This window comes from Chiloscyllium plagiosum, unplaced genomic scaffold, assembly GCF_037043375.1.
Source record: "Chiloscyllium plagiosum isolate Xiang-an unplaced genomic scaffold, Cpla_swu_hap1 HiC_scaffold_47, whole genome shotgun sequence".
In the NCBI taxonomy this organism is placed as follows: Eukaryota; Metazoa; Chordata; class Chondrichthyes; order Orectolobiformes; family Hemiscylliidae; genus Chiloscyllium; species Chiloscyllium plagiosum.
In genome coordinates this window covers 10,452,382-10,474,966 of record NW_028270185.1, presented here as the reverse complement: position 1 = coordinate 10,474,966, position 22,585 = coordinate 10,452,382, and the positions used below count along the sequence as shown (strand labels likewise).

The window sequence follows — 22,585 nt, the reverse complement described above, 5'->3', positions numbered from 1 at the left end:
GAACTGACATGGGTCCAAGCTGTGCATGGCTTTTTTGTGGGAAATCTGGAAAATTCCTTGTTCCAGTCCTTCTTGCGCTCTTTCTCATCTCTCTTTCCAGTATGTTAACAACTGCAATCATGTCATTTCCTGTCCTTGACCTGAACTGAAGCATTCTGTGAAATTTGAGAAATCGGTTCTGATAAGAGGCATCGATCTGTAATAATAACTTTCTTTCTGCATTAATACAGCCAGACCAACTGAATATTTCCAATGCTTTGATTTGATTTCGTTTTTCTACTACATACAGCACTTTGCTCTGATTACAAACGTAAGAAAGTCATTAATAAATCCAAAAAGAAGCACTAGAAAGTTCTCGGCCAGAGTGATGACAGTGTGGAACTTGCTATCACGTGGAATGGTTGCGGCGAGTAGCATGTGTCCCTTTAAGGAGAGGCTGCTTAAACATACAATCTCGAGAGGCATGGCAGAATATGCTATTTGGGTGATATAAAGTAAAGGTGGGAGGAGGGTAACGAAGCACAAACACTGACATGACCAATTCAGGTCTGTTTCTGTGCTGTGATTTCTATGTAGTAAAGGTTCATTTAGGGAGGTTGCATGCGATAGTAATATCACATGAAGGACAGCTTGGGACTGTGAGCTGCAATGTTTTGACACTCTTTCCTGCTGTTACTTGCTGTCCATTCTGCTGCATGTCTGTGTCATCAAACCAGATTGCGCCTGAATATGATGATTTCCTAAAACTCAATCATTACCTGTATTTTGGCATTGAGCTACACAGCTCAAAATATTCTTTCCAAATACTGCCCAGAATTTCTAATTGTATGAGTCACGTGGCAGCAGTTGGCACATTGGGTTGTTCCTGCTTTGCAGCATTTCATATTTGAGTCCCCCTGGTTCAAATATCAGTTAAGGCCTCATTTACTGTCCGTTTTTGTACTAGTTGGTTGTGTTTAAAGGACTTGTGTGGTGCAGTGGTAATGTCCATACCTCTGGGTCAGAAAACTCATGTTGAAGCCTTGGCTGCAGAAGTGATGCAACTTGTTTGAACAGCTGGTTAAAAATAAATCTCCTTCAATCGGGCACAGATCGGGAAGTAATACACTCCCACCATTGTACTGCACTGGCAATGTACTTCATACCTTATATCAATAGTAATAAACCCAGTGACTGCAGCACAATCTTAATTGTTAATCTGGATAAAGGAACTCCTTCACTTGTAATGCACAAACCAATTTTAAAACCAGCACATTAGCAAATGAGTAGCTTAAAAACTCTTCAGCAAAGCAGTAGCTGAACACATGGAAATCTGTGACTACCAAACTAAATGTACTGCCGCACCCAGCAACTTGAGTAGAGAAATATGGTTGTCCTCGTGAGGGGAAATTTACAGTCTGAAATGTCAATCAAAGACCCGCGGGGGGGGGGTTGGGGATCAGAATACTGATCTTGCTGCTTGTATTAGTACCTCTATGCAGCTATAATAACTGTACTACATCAGTTTGCTGTCAGTATGAATAATGCCTTCTGTGTGATAGCTTTATCCACCACATCTAATGATTCCCTTGACAGATGCTGGCCACTTTGCAGTTGTGTTATCCAGTTCAGAACGACAGTGTTTTAAAATTTTCTTCTCAAAAAAAAACTACCCTTTCCATAAGCAGCTGAATCTCCCAGTAATTGAAACTTCAAGTCATGTGTGTAAAGTCAATGGAGTAACAATGCCACTAGTTGCTCTCCCATCCTTCTGCTCACTGTTAAAGGCAGTAAAACTATGTTGTTAGATCATATCATTCAAGCTAAAACTGGAAGCTGAATTTATTTACAAGCACACATAATGTCATTAAGTGGCAATGCATAAGAAGTGCTTGTGGTATAATTCTCCTTAAGTAAACATTTCCAAATAGTAAATGGTTCTTTTCAGTCCTTTCAATAATGTTTACTCAAATTAATCTTTGAATTACAGAGAAACCTCGATTATCTGAAGGACAGGGACGAGGAGTATTTCATTCGGTTAATTGATGTCGGATAACATAGTTAGCCACGCATGGGGACCTTGCAATCTTGTTTGGCCAGTCCAAAATTCGGTTAATCAAATGCCGGATAATCGAGGTTCCCCTGTATATTGTAGGAAAGACTGCACAGGACCTTCCAGCTTGTTTGGTTATAAGCAAACCTCATCAGTCCCTGAGCCGCTTTACTCTGTAGATTAAATTCTTTATAATCAAACACTTTGGTATAAACGATTCCTAATGTTTTTTTAAGGACATACAAATGAACTGTGCCCTTTCAATCACTTGGTAGATTTGTTGTCCTTCGCAATTATTCTTGGTTCCTTTGCCTTTGGGGCCATTTTCACTGAAATGTCCATTGTTCTTTCAAGAATCAATGGGTAATGGCATGGTTAGCACTGCTGCCTCGCAGCGCCAGAGACCTGGCTTCAATTCCCGCCTCAGGCAACTGTCTGTGTGGAGTTTGCACATTTTCCCCTTGTCTGCATGGGTCCAGAAATGTGCAGATTAGGTGAATTAGCCATGCTAAAATTGCCCGTAGTATTAGGTGAAGGAGTAAGCGTAGGGGAATGGGTCTGGGTGAGTTGCTCTTCGGAGGGTCGGTGTGGACTTGTTGGGCCGAAGGGCCTGTTTCCACACTAAGTAATCTAAAGAATTATTCCTGCCCTCTTAGTGCAAAACTGTACTCTGACCCATATCAAACAGCCTCCTCTTCTCTTTGAGACTGGAGAGTATCTGAGTAGTATTTTGCTGCTAGACACCAATTTAAATCATCTGTTATAATGACTGACCTCTGTGGCACCACTTTATGCGGCGTTTGTAAAATATGAGTTTAGTCTGCCTAAAGTTTCTTCAGATACCTAGTTGAATTCTGTTTCTGACATAGTACATGTAGGTGCTTTACATATTTTTATTTTATTTTTAAAAAAAAGCACTGTTCACTCAAACCTGCCAAATGCACTGCAGTCCTGCTGTCAGCTATACAATAGTAACATCTCCTGTTCCCTGAACTTGTTCCCATTCTTGACAAAACTTCATTGTGTATAAAAGGATTGTTTAAATCATTATATACTGAAGCATAATTTGAATAACCAGAACTATGGTAGACGTAAAATACTGCCATTGCAGTTAAAACGAAATTACTTTTGTCAGGCAGCATCTGTGGAGAGAGGGTTGCAATTTTGATGGCTGTTGGCATGAAATGTTCACTGTTTCTTTCTATACATGCTATCTGACCTGAGTGTTTTCAACTTTGTCTATTTCATGATAACTCTTGGAAAATACTTTGTTTCCAATCAAATTAACAAACATGACCACTCTCAGCTTATATTTATCTTCCTTGCCCATCGTTCCCTTTGCTCCCAAATCACCTCCAGACTGTCATATTACTGATTGAACTGGTTTGTTTTCGATTCCATCAGTCAAGTTGTACTAGCTCACTTGTATGACATCTTGAAGGGAATAAAACATTCTAAGATACTTTGAGCTGTAGGTCCAAGGAGCTCCTATTGAGTCTATACAGACTCCAGTTATGACTTATCTGAAGTCCTGTACATGGTAGTGGTCACCAAGGCATATCCTGGCTATAGATGCAGCAAAGAGAGGTTCAGAAGACTTGACTTATTGTGTTCATATAATGAATGGTGAAATGCAGGCTAGGAAACCTCAGACTCATAAACTTTGAGGACTTTATAGAAATTGTGATGCTAATCAGTGCTGAGAAATGGAGTTGTAGTGTTATGGCTAAATTGAGCCTCAGGTGTAGGGTAAATGGTTGAGAAACTGATTAAAAGCAAACTTCTCAAACTGTTGGCTTGAAGCGTTTCACAGTGAACTGCTTATGGAGCGGCCTTCCAGCTACAGTATTGATGCAGCATTGGAAATATTGAAGTTAAGTGCTGTGATGGCAAGACTGTTGGTTTTAGTAGAAAGGTGAACAAAATAGACCAGTTGTTCTGGCATCTGCGCTGACCTTTTCTGAACTGGTGAAGTTAAACAGTGATTCCACACTTGTAAAGTAGAGGGGGAAAAAGACGAGGCCGTTCAGGCACTCTGTGTTCTGCTATTCATTGAAAGTAAATGTAACTGATGGCCTTTGTTTCCTCCTGTGAAGCCGTGAGACCTACAACGCACTCACAAACTGGCTGACAGACGCCCGGACGCTTGCCAGTCCCAATATCGTGATCATTCTCTGTGGGAACAAGAAGGACTTGGATGCAGATCGAGAGGTCACGTTCTTGGAGGCGTCTCGCTTTGCACAAGAAAATGGTAACTATCTACCCGGTCAAGCTGAACACTTTGTTTTTGGTTTTACCCTGTATCAGTCAGGATGGCTTTAATCTGGCTAAGCCAAAACCTGCCATTTGGAGGAACCTGTAACAGAGCAGAAAAGCTTTTGTAAGGATCAAATTTTGTTCTATCCCAGCCCCTGATTTTCATCCTTTCTCACGCAAGAACTCTTTACCCAAAGGACATTCTTCAATGGTTGCAAGCATCACAGTTGAGCTTTATCCTGGCTTTATTCTGTGTCCACAAAGTCACCGTTCCAGCATCAGTTATTAACTACTGATCTGTTGGGGGTTTGTAATCATGATGGTTATTTTATAGCATCTGTTCAAAGCATTTGTTTTTGTCCTGGCTCAGATCAGGAGTAGAACATGGGAGCACTGGAAAATTCCTGATCAGGTGGGGGAGGAAAAATAAATACATGACCAAAGCTGCCATCCCAATAAAGGAACAAAATCTGCACCCTGTCTTTGAGTTTTAAGTTTTGCTAATCTAGGGATATGGGCGTTGGTTATGGTAGCTGGTTTAAGAACGGAGATCTAAATATGATGTTGGGTCCATGATCTCCAAATCCTTGGCCATACCAGTCTGGATGCTAGCCACCAATCCCTTTTGTTTTCCTCTGGCCCAGGGACTATTACCCAACGCACTGCCTGAAAGGGTGATGGAAATAGTGTCTATCAAAAGAGAATTGGGTACGTAGGTGAAGAGTATTGATATGCAGATCCTTGTGAAACCAAAGAGAGAGAGGAGATGTATGTTTCTATGAATTTGATAGTCCAGAACTTGTACCGTGAGCTGAATGGATGACAGTGGAGGCTGCCATTCCAGGCATTCATCTCCTCAGCCCTGTGCAAGCCTGCCACCAGGAGGCACACAGTGAGTAAAAACTAAATCTTTATCGCCCTATGAAGAAGCACCTTTCAGTCCCAGAAGTCAAACCACTATGTTCAGTGAAACATTAGCCAGTTTGCATCTGTGTGTGAATTGTTTCTTTGGGAATTTGTTTTAATAGGATGTGAGGATTGCCAGCAAAGCCAGTATCCGTTTCCTATCCCTGATTGCCCCTTGTGAACTGTATGACTGACTGGGCAGTTTCTGGATTCCCATGTAGACCAAATGAGTCTGAACAGCTGATGTCCTTCCCCAAACAAACCAGATGGGTTTTTATAACAATCGACAGTTTTTATGGTTACCATTACCAAGGCTAATTTTCAATTCCAAATTTATTAACTAAATTTAAAATTCTCCAGCTGCCACGAAAAGATTTAAGACCATGCCCCCCAGAACATTATTCAAAGCTCTGTAGACTTGTTGGAGCAATGCCAGCAGCTTTGAAGGTGACAACCATGTGGAAGCAGGGAAATGCAGACCCCATTAGTCTGGCATCAGTTGTCAGGAAAATGCTAGAACCACAACAAAAAGATAAAAATGGTAAGGTTGGCAAGAGTCAGCAGGGGATTATGAAATGGAAATCAAGTTCAACAAACTTCTTGGAGTTTTTGGAGGAGAGGTGGCACGGTGGCACAGTGGTTAGCACTGCTGCCTCACAGCACCAGGGTCCTGGGTTCGATTCTAGCCTCGGGCGACTGTCTGTGTGGAGTTTGCACATTCTGCGTGGGTTTCCTCCGGGTGCTCTGGTTTCCTCCCACAGTCCAAAGACGTGCAGGTTAGGGTGGATTGGCCATGCTAAATTGCCCGTAGTGTTAGGTGCATTAGTCAGAGGGAAATGAGTCTGGGTGGGTTACTCTTCGGAGGGTTAGTGTGGACTGGTGGGGCTGAAAGGCCTGTTTCCATACTGTAGGGAATCTAATCTAGCTAGCAAAGTAAATAAAGGGGAACTATGGATGTGATAAAATGCCTCAAAACAGAGGAATCATAGATCATAGAATCCCTACAGTGTGGAAACAGGCCCTTTGGCCCAACACGTCCACACCGACCCTCCGAAGAGTATCTCAACTGGACCCATTCACCTATCCTATTACTCTACATTTACCCTGACTAATGACCCTAACCCATAATTTAGCATGGCCAATTTGCCTAACCTGTACATCTTTGGACCGTGGGAGGAAACCGGAGCACCCGGAGGAAACCCACGCAGACACTGGGAGAATGTGCAAACTGCACACAAACAGTCGCCTGAAGGTGGAATTAAACCCGGGTTCCTGGTGCTGTGAGGCAGCAGTGCTAACCACTGAGCCATTGGGCCATCCTGTAACTCTGCAGATTGCAGAGGTAAACAGAAATCAGTGAAAGATGTTGATAGTCCATTATTGAATTACTACTGTAAAATGGCTACATGCAGCCTTCAATTGTCTGCACTGGCTTTCTGCATCTTTGAGATGGATACTTGGAATGAGCAGGTGATTTATGAGGATAGTTTAGACAGTCTCTGCTCGTTTCTGCTGTAATTGGGAGAGCTTGATGGAATGTATAAGATCCAAGGTGGGTCTGGTAAGGATATTCTTTGTTCTTTGGCATCTGGAAGAGTGAGGTGGCCTCATTCAAACACCGTTCTAATGGACAAATGTCTTACAGGATTTAGCAATGTTGATTTGGGAAGGATGCTTCTCCTGCCTGGGGATGTCTCAAATCAGGGGCACAATCTCGGAATAAGGGACATGTCGTTTGGGAATGAATGAGATTTCTTCACTGGTTGTGCATCTTTGGAATTCTGTGCTGTACAAAGTCTATTATTGAGAATATTCAAGACTGAAATCAATAGATTTCATCATCTTAAAGACATTGAGGGAAATGGAGATAGTGCGGGAGAATGGTGCTGGGAGATCAGCCATGATCTCAGTGAATGATGAAGTAGACTTGATGGGTTGAATGGCCTCCTCCTGCTCCTGTTTGTGTTCTTATTAGCCTGGGTCTCTGGATTGCTAATCCAATTACATTGTAACCATCACCTCCCCGAATTGAAGGAGTTTTCAGATACATTGGTACCAGCTGTGTGCACAGAACCTTTGGAGAAAGTGTCAGGGCTGGGTGGAGCGTGGGGTCTGTTTCCTTGCTGTATGACTCTGACTCTCAAGGTTGTTTGTTTTTCCTGATGCAGAGCTGATGTTTCTGGAAACCAGTGCGCTGACTGGAGAAAACGTGGAAGAAGCATTTCTGAAGTGTGCTCGGACCATTTTAAATAAAATCGAATCAGGTAAAATAACTTAATGACTTTTTTTTCTCTTTATTTTAACCTGCTGATAAATCAGTTATCTCTGATTCCACCACCACCAGTGATGGACCACAAGAGCAGTGATGGACCACACTTACTCAAAAGTGGTCGTTCTTTTCTTGTTAGATCAGATGCCAGATGTTGGTATGTTCAATCATGGCAAGCTTTGCAGTCAAATGTCACCTGATATCCAGGTGTAAATAATCTGGATGTGGTTCCTGACTAGTAACCATTTATAGTGTGTATACTGTATCTGACTACTGATATTGTCTCTCCTGCTCCCATTACGTCTGATCCAGATCTTGCATGGTAAAAGACTTCACTTGCTTTTCTCCAGCTGAACCCTTAATAAAAATAGAGAGGTTCTTAATTTTTGGTGAGACTTCAGGCTAGGTCTTCCAGTTGTAGTGACTTGTTAAAAATGCAGTTGTACTATCTTGAAACAGTGGTGCAATCCCACCACATCCTTGCTCTCCAAACACAGTGGCAAAATGGCTCCATGGCACTGTGATTCAGGGTAATTCATGTGAAACGGAGGTTCCACCGATTTCCTGTCTGGCTTACCATCTTCTATCCTCTAAACTTGAGCTCAGCCAAAAATCTGCCCACATCCTAACTTTACTTTGTCCTCTGTGCTTGCTAACCTCCATTGGCAAGCTTAATTTTAAAATTCTCATCCTTGTGATAGTGGAGTGAGGCCATTGAGGAATTCTGTGTCTGGGTTTTCTTGCATTCTTGATTCACTTCACTTCCTACATTTGGTTTCTCTCTTATCCTTCCAGTCTTGAAATAGTTCATAAGATCTATCTTTGTTCAAACATTTTTTCACCGGTCATAATATTTCCTTCAGTGGGTGAATGTCAGACATGGTTTGAAAGGCACGAGTGATGATTATGAATTTAAAATAAATAGGCGATTAGATCTTTCAAAGTTGGGGGGATGAGGATGCGGTATAAACACAAATGCCCTTTAATTGTATTTAACAAACCAGCAAGGTGATGGGACTGTCTTGTTTCTGATGCACCATATTGTTAGGTTGTTAAAGGGGTGATGTTTTGGTGAGGTTCAGAGCCTTGGGGGTCTCCTCACTATTCTTGGTATATTGGCATCATCAGGATTAGTTTACCTGGATGATTACTCCTCTGGATCTGCTGTCCAGCTATTCTGGTTTGCTAACTGTCAGAAAGCATTGGAAAGGAGTCGATTCTCGTGCTGCTATGCAGTCATCTTCAGTTCCATAAACCCCTCCTGTCACTGAAAATTGACTGAACCCAACAAGTGACCATTCCTTCGCATCTTACTAAGTAAGAGAACTAACACAGAGGATCACATGTGCATGTATCGTTTGGTCGCATAATCCAGTTCTGCGACCAGTTGGTTTGGAGGAGTCACTTCTGACTCAACATTAACTCTGCTTTCTTTCTCCAGGTGCTGCCAGACCAGCTGAGTTTCTCCAACTTCTATTTCTGTTTGAGGAATGAGAGCACTGACCCTTTCTAGGCCAGCAACACTGTGACCAGATGCCCAACTACTACGTAGTCTGAAAATAACTAACTCTGCATAGCTAGTGGACCTATTCTGTTGGGTGATACATTTAACCCACGTGTGTCCAAGTTGAGCTTGTAGTTGTCTATTTCTCTGTTAAAGGCCAGTTACCCCATTCGTTTGTGCTGGAGTTGATCAGGTTGTTTACACATGTTCTGTGTGGTGAACACAACAACTCTCTAAAAGAGGAGGAAGAGAAAACCAATCTTTTCTGTTTTTGCAAACCTCCAGGTGAGCTTGACCCTGAGCGCATGGGCTCAGGAATCCAATATGGTGATGCCTCGTTACGTCAACTGCGGCAGCCTAGAGGTATGCAGACACAAAACAAACAACAGTGCAACTGCTAGGCACAGTGGCAGGGACCTGATGCTGCAGAGCTCACAAGAAAGGAGGTGAGTTCACTAAGCACTTGGTAAAGACTTCTCTCAGCATGGGGGATCACAAGAGTGGGACTGGCTACTAGTGAGGTTAAATTGTTAAACAGATTACACAGACTAGCCTTGAGTACCTGTGAGTATAGAAGCCTACGAACTTAAACTGAATTAGCTAAGATGATGTAATGGGACTAGATTAGATTCCCTACAGTGTGGAAACAGGCCCTACGGCCCAATAAATCCACACCAACCCTCTGAAGAGCAACCGTCCCAGACCTATTCCCCCTACATTTACCCCTAACACTACGGGCAATTTAGCATGGCCAATTCACCTGACCTGCACATCTTTAGACTGTGGGAGGAAACAGGAGCACCCGGAGGAAACCCACACAGACACTAGGAGAATGTACAAACTCCACGCAGACAGTTGTCCGAGACAGGAATTGAATCCGGGTCCTGGCGCTGTGAGGCAGAAGTGCTAACCACTGAGCCACCGGGGATGATACAAAGAAACCCATTTCCTTTCAGCAAAAGGCCGTAACCTTAGACTTAAACCATTCAGTGCATGGATAATGTAAGAAAGCAAGTCTTCACATTAAAGGATAATGAAAATCTGAACACTGCTCCCCACCACGGTCCCAAATAAAGAAACTGGACGAGTGGGTCATTTTACAATTGCAAACTGAGATTGATGGGCTTTTGTTACAGAATGATATGAAGGTAGGTGGAAATAACCAATTGCCTAAAGGCAGATCAAACTCTGGCGTTGAATGGTCATCTCCTGTACTTTGGCACTTTGTCAGAAAGCTGGATTTAAATCCTGAAATGGTTCATGGGGTGCCATCTTTCAACCCACTCATAGGGGTCATGTGTGAAGTTCCTGTGTCTGTGTCCCCCAACAGCACAAAATCACTATTGTGGAGCGAATTATCATTTTTGAGAGCCAGAAGGGAAGATGGTGTAATTTTGTTATTGAATATGGTGGAGAAATAGTCTATTGCACTCAGCCCACCAATGCAAGTCAGATTGAAATAACAACTGACAGAAATGAAGATTAAATAACAGGTGGCTTGTTCTGAAGTTGAAGCTGAGACACATTTGTGAACATTGTGAAGCAGTTTATTCTGTGTATCTAATCCCACATTGCTACTGACCTGCAAGTGTTTGGGGATAGTGTAGACAGAACTCTATTCTGTATCTATCCTCATGCTGTTGGGTTTCCTCTGAGTGCTCCAGTTTCCTCCCACAGTCCAAATATATACAGGTTACGTGGATTGGCCATGTTAAATTGCCCCTAGTGTCCAGGTTAGGTGAATTAGCCATAGGAAATGCAAGGTTACAGGGATAGGGTAGGGGAGTGTGTCTGGATGGGATACTCTTCAGATGGCCAGTGCAGACTTGATGGGTCAAATTCTCTGCTTCCACACTGTAAGGTTCTGTGACTCTATGCTTCTGCCTCTGTCCTGGGAGAGTTTGATGGAGTCAGTATTGCGGGAGATTTATTTACACTTTAATTTTAAAAGAATAGAGGGTACTTTACTCTGGGTATCTAGCCCAGTGCTGTACCTGTCATGGAGTAATGGGGACAGTGTAGAGGGAGCAGTATTGATGTTGCTAACACCACTCTGGGTGTACCTGTACCAAATGGACTGCAGCGGTTCAAGAAGGCAACTCTCCACCTTCTCAAGGCGGATGAGCAGTAAATGTTGGCCCAACCATGTTTTAGGATGTTGTAGAGTCATACATTAAATACTTGTTGCCTGTTACATAGTTATGCAAATACATTAATACAGCATGATTAATTATTAAATATGTTAATGCATGTATGTACATTATTATTTATTTACTACATTTTAGAAGTGTTTCAGAAGCTTGAGAGTTTGAGAAAGGAAGCTTTTCCAGTTTACGTATCAATGCCTCTGACTTCATTTTCTTCTCTTCAATAGTGCTACAACTCAATCAGTTTGATGGAAACTTTAGAACCAGAGGATGAAGCACTGGCCTTGGCTTATTTTTCTGGGGGTTGGTGCCTTGCCTTGAGGTCTAATGATCCAGAGCTCCTACCTGTACAATATAATGTGTGTCATCTGCCTGTTTAGTGAGCTATCCTTACAATTCCAATGTTTTATATAACTGTATTCCTTTCAGTTGACCTTCCTAGCCACGTAACTACACAGGGTGCAAAGAGGAACATATAATTTCTGCTTTATAAAACAAAGTTGAAAGTGCACATGAGATGATGTGAAACAGTTGATCTCTCTTGTTGGGCTTTTTGTTTGTGAAGTGATAGTCAATTCATAGCATATTGGCCGACTCTGTGCAATAGACTGTATTCATCACTGCCACTGAGTATGTTGATTATTCAAAAGTGGCTTTTGTATATAGAATCCATAATTTCCCATATAACATAACCATAATGCTACTGGCTCAATGTAACTTTTAATTTAACTTTCTTAACCAGGTACATGTTCATTTGGTCCCAGTCTGTGCCCAGTGTTGGTCAACACATCCTTTTTGCACTGGATGACTGGTCCGTTTGCTCTTATTTCAATCACCAAAGCCTGTTCTGGTTTGTGTTTTAGTTATCTGCCTCCTAATCTACAATACTCCTTCCCTCACCTCAAGCTATCTTGATTGTCTCCTGACATCTCACTTGACTTATATGTAGGAGTAACAGTGCATTTTCTCTGGAGAGTTTTGCAGCCGGTCTCTCGGTATTCCCTTTACTTCTGCCTCACTCCATTACCCTCTCCGTGCCTCGTGAGGGAGCTTAGGAGAATACAGAGCCGGAGATACTCCACTCTTCCCCTCAACCCTGCTTCACAATGCCGTTAGATTGTAGCTAGCCCATACTGTAGATCTATTTAGTTGCCTTTGCTCCACATCCCTCCAAACTTCTACGCAACAAAAATCTGATAGTCACTCTTTGGTTTTGATTGACCCAGCATCCACAGCCTTGGGAGGATAGTGTTCCAGATTCCCACCTTTTTTTTGTGGGATGGGGAAAAAGAGTGTTTCCGACTTGGAGGCAGGTGTTCGTGGAGAGGGTTGCAGTTTGAGCAGAGAGCTCAGGTGAGGGGAGTGCCCATCTTCACCCCCCTCCTGTGTTGTATTGTCTTCCTTTCCTGATTTGGTTACAAACGGAAGCTAGAAGTTCAGATCCTGTTGCTGTTCTGGTATCAGGGTGTTAAACCCTACCACCACTCATTTCCTGTCTGGGTCATTGGAGGTGAATCCCTTTCCAATGCCGCCTCATTCCCCCTCATAAAATGCCAGCTGGTCAAATGCTTTGGTAACCCAGTCTAAATATTTAATACATTTAAAAGGAAGTCACCTTGATACCCTACAGCTAATGCAATGTTTGTAACTCCTTTTACTGTGTTGTTAAACCTTGGAGCGTTAACCAAATGCTCTTCGCCACGAAAGCAACTGACTGAGTAAATCTTGACTCATCAAGTTGTTGAGCCCAAAGCTGATAGGAAGATTCTGTCCACTGGGACCAGAGCAGCTTCAGGCTGTGCAAAGTGGCAGATTTGGGTCCAGCTTTTGCTTTGAGAGCTGTTGCATCACCTATCATACATCTCTCTCTGTCTGTCTGTCTGTCCCTCCCCACCCATCCATCCCAACCGGGCAAAGAATTGACATTGCTGTAAGTTCCTTTCAGACTTCAACGTGAGCCTGATTGTTCCTTGAATAATAATCCTGCTTGCGGATTGAGTAACAGGCTCGTGTTTCAAAGGAAGTTTTGTAATGGTTGTTACTTTGATGCAATGGTCATGTTGCATTAGCCCTCGATGTATCAATCCAAATAGTCTCCCAAATACCCCCGCCCTGGAAAAAACACCCTCCATCATTGAGATTTCATTTATCAGGCCATTTCTCTCAAGACTCTACCACAATAACAGCATGGCCTGCATGGGTTCTGAGACAGCAGTGAACAGTAGGTTGGAGCTGTAAATACATTTGCACTCCCAATTAGTAGATTCATGAACTATTAATCAGGCAGAACCAAGGACCTATCAACTCTTGTCTGAACAGTTAGTCTGTACTGTGAGCTGGAGTTCCTGCACCTGATCACTATGCGCTGTGTCCTCAGTTTGCAAACAGCAGGATTGAACTTGACTGTGGTAGTAATTCCCTCCGCCTCAATCCAAGGTCATCTTTGAGATTGGGGATATATGTACTGACTACATTTTGCCTGTATTGTTTGCACATTCACTGATTGTTTTGTAAATGTCCTTCCCGTTCTTTCCAAGGTCACCTTTAACTTAATGTCCTCATTTGTTTCTGACCCTTGGTCATAGAGCAGTTATATTCCTTCCCAGGTAGGGAACATCAACAATTGAACTATTGTGTGATGCTTCTTGATTACGGTCTTGCCCTATCATTTATCTGTCCCTAATGCTTTCCCCAGTAGAGCAATACATCAAGTGCTGGACCTTGGTCAGGATACCAAGTTTGAGCTAATGTGAGTTGAAATTCGAGAGGTTTGTCAATAAGTATGCCAAAGTTCTACAGAACTGTGCTGCTCCCCGATGTGTAGTGTCCTGTATGACTTTATTCCATACAGTACTGTTTTACAACTTTACTAGAAATTCCCATCTAATCCCACCATATGGAGCTGCCCTCAGCTCGACCTGATCTGACTTGAGTTCTCACCAGCTGCAGCACGCTCCACTTGTCTGAACCCGATGCAGTTGAGATTAGTTTCCTAGGTTACAGCAGGCTCAGCCTGAGCCAGACTCAAACCAAAGTCAACTCATTGAAAAGGAACTTGAGCTTAACTCTGAACTCCCCTTGCCATGCTTGCTATGCTCAAACGTTCTGACGATTAAAACCCAGCTATGTTTTCTACAGTGATGGAGGTGAATAAAGAAGGTTTTATAAATATATACAGGAGAGGAACATTGCCTGTTGTAAAACTCTGGGCTTGTGTTTGTTGCGTTTTTGTAATTGCCCTTCATGAAGAACATGTTGGTTTGCCATATTCGTGTGTGTAAAGAAAAGTTGATACTTGGAGTTGAAGCCAGTTGCAGTATACTGGAGGAGTAATGTGTGAATGACTGGTGAGGACATTGTTGTACAATGAACCTGTTTCTCCACACACACGTGCACACTTTAATATGTAATGGTTTATTCAAAGTACGATTGCTGTAAAACAGAATACTGTTTCTTCAGTGAAACTGCCCAACTTAAACTTGATTCAGTTGGTCTTGGCCTATAGTGTGGATCCGTTCCACGCAAATCTCTGCAATTGGCATTGGCGGTTATTGTGGTCAAATAAGGAAACTCTTGTGTTAATGTTGGATAGAGATATTCCAGAGTTAAACCCCCTATTGGCTAAGTACAAATGAGGCAAATGTGAGATGATTTCAGAATGCTAAAACCGCATCAGGGGTTAGGATAATGATTAAACCGCAGTTCCATGCTTCTGGTTTATGAAATCGCTTGACCCTCTAGTATGTTACAGAATTGGTTCACGCAGGCAGTATTTGGTGACGCAGACCCTATGAGGTGCCTAGCTCTGTCAAGGCGTGGCAAGCCAACTGGCACTGCTGAGGTTCATCTGTGCCCTTTGGCTTGCTTCTCCATCTGAACTTTGACCTTCAGTGATGGAGGCACCAGCCGGTGGTGGTTGAGCAAGATTCCCTGTCACTCCACCTGCTTCCCCTTTACAAAGAGCACAGGAGTTCTGTGCCAGCTTCCCTCGGAGAAAGGGCCCTTATTTGTGTGGATGGCATTGCCATTGCCTTGTTTTCTGTAATTGTGCAAATGTGTTTTGCTCTGAAGTAACAGGTTTCCAGTAAGAACAATTGAAAGCATGTGTTTGCCAAGTAGGAATAGCAAGCGTGACCCTCACTGGATATTGCGCTCTGCCCAGAATTGGGTATTGGGCTATGCTCTGGGTTGGTGGCCATCACCAGAAAGCTGGCACCACTAGTGTAGAAGCTGGTACAACTGGATGCTTGGCATTTCTTTCAGCTCTGTAGGCTTTCAATTTTCTGGGGTATGATCCCAAAGCTGTGGAATAGCTGCACTTGTTGCTATAATTTGAGGAGGCTTTCTCAAACATCTGAGTCTGTTGGCCTTCCTGCAGCAGCCAGCAGTAATGTTTTGTCATTCCACCGCTTTGATGTGCAGAACCGAGTTAGCAAGTCTCTCTCCTGGACTCAACCCCCTGTCACAGCTGTGTGTGCAGGCAGGTCTTAGCCTGCTGGTCAGTTGATGAATGGCTCACTGCCCTATTTTAAACCCACGGATGGAACTTAACACAAAACGTTTTCCTTGTGTTTTCATGAGCCAATTTAAATTTAATGCTGGCTCCCTTTTACCATTAACCATGAGCCTTCCCCCAATCCTTTATAAGTGGCATGTTTTAAAATCCACCATAACCAAAAAGAAGCTGCCAGTTCTTTTCCTTTCCCCTGTTACCTGACATCTCTCTGCGCACCTTCTGTGCACTTGCTTCTCTTGAATAAAAATGCAGCCGCTCACTCCTCATATGTCCCTCACTCGTGGGGTTGGATGAGGCACAGGAATGGGATCAAAATGGAATCTTTGGATAACTAGTAGCAACAACAGTTTCCTTTAACGTAAAAAAAAATCTTGCTTGTGTTTACCCCTCCCTCTCTCTTCAGTCATCAGACTGTGATGCTCAGCTTTGAAACAGACCTTTTAGGTTTTCTTACACTTGGAATTTTATCTAACAAATGTATAACATGAGTGGTCCTTCACTTTTAAAATCTATTGCGTTTTTTTTCCCTTTTTCTGAATACCAGGTACTGTTCTCCCCCAGTTTTGCCAGATTTAGTCAGTAATGTTCGAATATCATTGATATACTCCTGTTATGTAGCCTTGCCAGGTTCCCCCACGTCGTTTCTTCATGCGCCTTCGGGTTGCATCCACTGTCCAGTCATTTTAACACTTATCAGAAGTCATTTTCTCCCACCCTCACTCCAACCACCAAACCGATTAATGCTGGTTCAAAGCCTGTGTACTGGCCCATCCACTGGACTGATTGATTTTTGCACTGCGTCTGTAGCGTGTCACTGGAATACTCATCTTGTTGAGGGTCAGAGCCCCTAGCAAACTATCAGGAAATTTTTAAAGCTTTGCACTTAGGACTAAACATTTGAAACAGCGAGAATGTCTTGCAGTGGGTGTGTTTGGGTGAAGGCCCGCTTAATCCAACCCTCCACTCCAGATGTGTGGGCCATGTGGTCAGCTGGAAGGCTGTGTCTCAGTTTTGTGGTGTGCCCTGGGGAGAAAGGATTTGTTGCTGGGGAGGAAAGATAGGGAGAGTGGGGCTCGATGCTGGAGAGCTGCAAAGTGCTGTATTTCTTACAATAGTCTCTATAACTGGGAAAGGGAGAGTGCAGGAGAGAAATGTACCCATTTGCGTGGTGAGCATGTCTTGCCCCAGGCCACACCACTAACTTTCTTCCTAAAGCTGCACAGTATTGTCTGTAAGCTGTCATTATTTTGTTTTGTTGGTGAGTTTGGGTATGTGCTGATTTCCCCATTGCCCTGCAGGTGTTAGAGTAGTTGTGTCAACCCATTGCACAATGCAGAAACCTAGGTTACACCGGAAAGTGCAGTTGGCCTGACCAACGTAACTGTCAGTTCTCCTAACCTAAGTTCTGCGTGTGCTTCTTTCTGAAATCTTTGTGCCCCTTTAATTGACATGCAGTTATGTTCCACTTATTAGTCACATGGTTTGTTTGATGGCTGAGACTGAGCGAGCGTGTTTCCCTATAATTTTGTTGGTAAGACAGTGTAGATGTGATCTCCCATCAAAGTTACCGACAGTCACTCAGGACAGGGGTGTTGACTCTGGCACTAAGCGTGGTGATGCTGGTTTGCTTTATTCCCAATCCTTTTTTTAAACAAAAAGGAACTGGATGGTGCCACAGTGAGAGAGCAGCCAGCTGGTTCTCTGTGGTCACACACGAGTGACAGCGTTGCTATGACAGCCAAACACCTTTCAGCCTTTGGTCCAGAATTACGGTGAGTATGGGGCAGAGGACATTGCTGGGGTTTCTAAAAACTGTGTTCATTTCCTGTTTGAGCACTGGAAGGAAATCTATCACAGCCACACCCAGAGGAGAGCTGCCACTGATTGCTCAGATGATTTGCCCCCCCAGTTGCCCCCTCCTGTGTTATATCGGTCTTTACTTACATGAAAGCCTAAAAACTGGATCCTTACACCCATTATGAAGCACAAATCTCTCGAGTAGCAAACAGCACCTACTCTCTTTAGTTGTACTCGTGCTGCATTCCCCATGAATTATTTTATTTTTTAAAATGATAGGAATGAGGCAATTTTTGCAGTTGTCTTAATGGCCAGTATGTATATTTGAAGCCCAGTTTTGCTCTGTAAATAGGTCAGGTTTTTGACTCTGCCTCCTGTGTTTTATGCTGCTTTTTTTTTTGGTCAATGTTATTTATTTCTGTGTATGTTTTTGGTTGTTCTGTGATTATAAACAGCTCCTTGAGTGTGTGTGTTCATTTGAAGGAAGAGGTGTTAAATCCAGGCTACCTGAGCTTCAAGTCGAACTGGGTATCAGAGCACTTAAGGCTTTCATTTTGCTGACGCTCCTCACTGCTGCTACTCCGATTAATTCACGGGTGGGTGCTGTAAATCCGCTGCGTTGTGCACTTCTCATCGGCTGTTTCTCGTTGCACCGTCCTTCCAATAGACGCAGCTCGTCCTCACCTTGTCGAGGTCTGAGGTCTTGGTGACAGTAGCTTACCCTTTCCGTCCAACCCTACAGCCTATGTAATTCATTCCTGACACAGCTGCTCAAATGAATGAGCATCATTGAAAGACCCTGACACTTCCTTTAACTCAGGGCCACTCAAAGTAAACGGGGAGGGGGAGCAATTTATGGTGGAGGGGATGGGGGTCACGAGTTCTCAGAGCCAACCATGACCACCCAAACAGGCCCATGTGGTCACACTCATGCCTTGGGCATTCACTTCTCTATTGTTTTACCTCTTTGTGAATTTTGCAGAGTCCTGAGCTATCACTGCATCCTAACTCCCATAGCAACAACCCTTTGCCTGTATCCCTCTATTACGTGTTCCCTGATGCTGAGCTTGCTCGCCCGTTGCCTCCTTGGTAGCGCAAGTTTGGTTTGGTGGGGTGGCTGGTCGTGATATTAGAGTGCGATGTGTGATGGGAGAGGAGAGAGATTAGTCACAAAGCAGCAAGTGAAAGGACTTCATTTAGCCCAACAAGGCTAGCTTCTCGTGTATGCCCAAGTGGAGGATCTGTTAATGTCCGTCAGTCACTCACTGAGACCAGATCTTCCATATTTCCAGCTGCTGTGGCACAGTGCAGCTGAGACAGATGGAGGAAAGGTAAGTTGCTTCTCTTTCTCCCCCAGCCACCATTGATCAGTGAGCAACGGATTGTGTAAATAGAGCTTTTTGTGTGCCCCATTCTCCCCATTGCTCACTGTCTTCACTGGAGAGGGTGGAGAAATGTGTTAATCTTGTGGGCTGTCATCGGGAGTCTGGCCCTGGATGGAACAGGAGCAACGTTGCTCATTGACCACACTAGAGTATGCAGTTTGGATGAGGGTACTTCCTGGGAACACTGCAGTCGAGTTATCCAGAGGCGCATGCTGCATCTGGATCTGCAATTCATGCCCCCCCCCCACCCCCAACCAACTCCTCGGACAGCTGGATTTCTGTTCACCATCCCCAATCCTTCAGGACAACTCCATGTTCTGGGTTTCACTTCCTGTTCAGTTTAAAGACCTCGTGATGTACCCCTGCATCCTGGGCTTTGATTCTTGTGGCACAGGACTGACAGGTCCCATGGCTCCAGTAATCTCAGCTGTCCTAAATTGCCTGTGTTGAAGTTTTTGGCTTTCTATTTAAAGCGCCCAATTGCAGTTTGCCAGTGTGGAGTGCGACATGGGGCACACAAAAGGCTTGAGTGTCAGTATCTCCTTCCTATATAACGTCCAGAGCATCAGTGTTCCACTGCTCCTCTTGCTCTGTTTGTGTTAAACTCCGTCAAGCAGAGGACCCAACTGTCCTGCGCTGTTGAGGTATGCCAGGATGTTGCTTTCCCCGGTGCCCATCAAACCATACCCAAGGACAGTGTTCCAGTACTGTTCAGGGAATGCAGAATAGAAACCTGTGTGTGTTTGTTTCCCCACTCCCCTTTCTGTCGTGGGAGCTGCAAGTTTTGAGGATGTTTTCTGTGCCCTTTGCATTCCTGTTGAGGCGTAGGCCTGTTTTATTTGGTGTTTGGCCTTGCATGTGTGTACAAGTAGGTGAGGCTAGACTTCGTGTTGGGAAAGGTTCCTCTCTGGTGACACATGAGACTCAGCATCTTCTCTCCACCCCCCTCCCCAGAGGGCAGTGTTTGTTAAAATCACTAGTGATTTGTGCGGGTCTCCGTTCTGGGCATCCAAAGGCAGCTGCTGAGCTTAGAAAGATGCCTCATGCAGTCAGTTACTCCTGGAGACTGGAGTCATGCTCTTCCCTTCTGTTTGTGTTCATCACCGTCACTGGCTGAGGGATAAAGACCTCATGCAGACACACGCCTCAGCCCCCCACCAATGACACTCCTTGGGTATGTGTACCTGCATCTTAAAACTCTTTTCACCCTGAGAGTTCAGCTCGTGGCTAATCTCGCTGGTAACCTACCCCCTTTATACTGTGGTACACATTAGACGCAATAATAGCGTGTCTCCCTACCCCTCCCCCAAGCAAACTGTCTCATATCCCACCCCTGTGTGTGCAAACCTTCCTATAATTTGAAACTAGCTGTACAGGAAATACTGAAACTGATTCGTCCATTGGCCAGAGGATGATCCGCACTCCTGGGGGTTGGTTGGGAACTTGGGGGGTTCCCAACTCTGAGTGATCAATCGCCAGTTCAATCCTGGGTGAATAAGACAAACTATCTGGTCTCTGTGGCACCGGCCTGTGGTGGGGGTGTCAAGGAAACTAGTCGCCACCAAGTTACACACATTGGCCCGCAGCCTCCCACCATCCCTCTGAAATTCAGCCACGCAAGTTACTTTGAAGATGCTTTTAATAATTTGAGCACATGTACTTAAAAGAGACATCCCTCGCTTAGTTTACGCCAAATCTTTTCCTTGCCATCATTGTAATAAAATGTGGGGGTGGCGGCGTTCTGTAAACTTCCACTGCAATCACAGGTGGATCAACTTTGCATCTCAGTATGAGTCTGGATGACTAACAGTGGAAGCAAAATGCAGTAACCTCTTGGGGGTACCACGGCCTTCAGCATAAATAACCTGATATGTACAGAGACTGCGCTGTAAAATATAATGACTAGCGCTACTGTGATTCGGGGAAAAGAGTGAATCTGCAATAATTCCTTGTGTTAAATTGTTTTTGGATTTATTTTTGCTTATACATACATTCATACATAAATTGCAAATTGTTTTTTAACAGCACGTTGCCTCAGATGTACCAGATTCCTGTAACAAAGTCATTGATTTAATTAAAACATATCAACGAATACCTTGTGCTGTGTCCTCGCTCTGATCTTTTTGTGCATGCAGGCAGATAACAAACTGGGTAGAATGTTAGAATCCCTACGGTGTGAACAAGAGACCATTTGGCCCACGTATAGCACTTGTGCATGTTCTGATTCCCAAATCGGTTTTCATGACCAATTGTAGCTACTTCCTACCAGGCTACCTGCTGTGTTTTCACAGGACGTTGCTCTGTCTTGAAGCATTCGCTCACTCTCTCTCGTGCACTCGCTCTCTCTCTCATACACACAGTCGCTCTCTCACATTGAGGTCCACCCACAGGGTAGGGCAGATGGACAACTGACCCTTTTGTGGGGTGTTGGAAAGGAACCTTGAATGACCTTGCATTCCTGGGTTGGATTGAAGGTGACAAAAGTGTCGTCCTGGCAAAGAAATCTTGTGGAATTCTAGCCCACCAATCCCTGAGGATTGCCTTAGGATTGTGGCCATACTAATCAAATCTGGAACATAGAATCCCTACTCTGGAGAAAGAGTTTGGGTTCGTTTTATCCCCCCTCGGGTGACCGGCCGTCAGAAGTTTGAATATTCTCCCCGCGGTCTGTGTGGGTTTCCTCCGACTGCTCCAGTTTCCTCCCACAATCCAAAGATGAGCAGGTTAGGGTGGATTGGCCATGTAGTGTCCAGGGGTGTGCAGGCGAGCCATGGGAAATGCAAGATTATAGGGTGGGGGGTCTGGATGGGATACTCTTCAGGAGCTTGATGCAGACTCTGGTCGAATGGCCTGCTTTCACACTCAGGATTTCATGATTCATGCTCACCTCAGTCTCACCAAACTGTTGCCATTTCTCTGCATCGTAAACCTGCTAGCCAGTCAACAACTTGACAGGAAGAACAAGAGTAGGCCATTTGCCACACAAGCGCACAATTCTACAGGGTGCAGGGAAAGAAAGGCTGACAGAGAGGGGTACGGAAATCACTGAAGGTGTCAGGGCCCATGGAGAGAATGGCATCTGAGAGCCTTGGTTTTATAAACTGAGAAAGGAAATAATGATGAGCAGCTACAAGACATTGGTTGGGCCTTAAATGGAGTGATGTGCCCAATTCTGGCTGTCTCTTTTTGGAAGAGGTGAACATTTAAGAAGCGCAGGAAAAGATTGAATGATTCAATGGATTTGTAACTTCAGTTGTGCAGAAATTGAGAAAGCAGGGACTGTAAATTGGAGAAGAGGATAAAGATATTGGAGTCATGAGGCTTCTGAACAAGAGTCGCCATATTTTGGGAAGAATGTGGAGGCATTGGAAAAGGTGCAGAGGAGATTTACCAGGATGTTGCCTGGTCTGGAGGGAAGGTCTTATAAGGAAAGGCTAAGGGACTTGGGTCTGTTCTTATTGGAGAGAAGGCGGCAAAGAGAGGATTTAATAGAGACATAAAAGATGATCAGAGGATTAGGTAGGGGAGAACGTGAAAGTCTTTTTCCTAGGATGATGACATCAGCTTGTATGAGGGGGCATAACGACAAATTGAGGGGTGATAGATTTAAGACAGATGTCAGAGGCAGGTTCTTTACTCAGAGTGGTAAGGGTGTGGAGTGCCCTACCTGCTAATGTAGTTAACTCAGCCACTTTATGGAGATTTAAACAATCCTTGGATAAGCACATGGATGATGATGGGATAGTGTAGGGGGACGAGCTGAGAATAGTTCA

General features: G+C 44.0%; 1 protein-coding gene across 1 annotated transcript in view; it reads left to right on the top strand.

Annotated features, from left to right (window-relative positions):
- The window catches only part of rab4b (RAB4B, member RAS oncogene family), a 43,955-nt gene extending 23,051 nt beyond the window's left edge, over positions 1–20,904 (top strand). The window contains exons 5-8 of the mRNA XM_043680894.2: positions 4,129–4,283; positions 7,363–7,458; positions 9,253–9,413; positions 11,342–20,904. Of these exons, the coding sequence (XP_043536829.2) occupies positions 4,129–4,283; positions 7,363–7,458; positions 9,253–9,368 (367 nt within the window). The 3' untranslated portion in view covers positions 9,369–9,413; positions 11,342–20,904. The remainder of the gene's footprint in view (positions 1–4,128; positions 4,284–7,362; positions 7,459–9,252; positions 9,414–11,341) is intronic.
- The last annotated feature ends 1,681 nt before the right edge of the window (positions 20,905–22,585 follow it).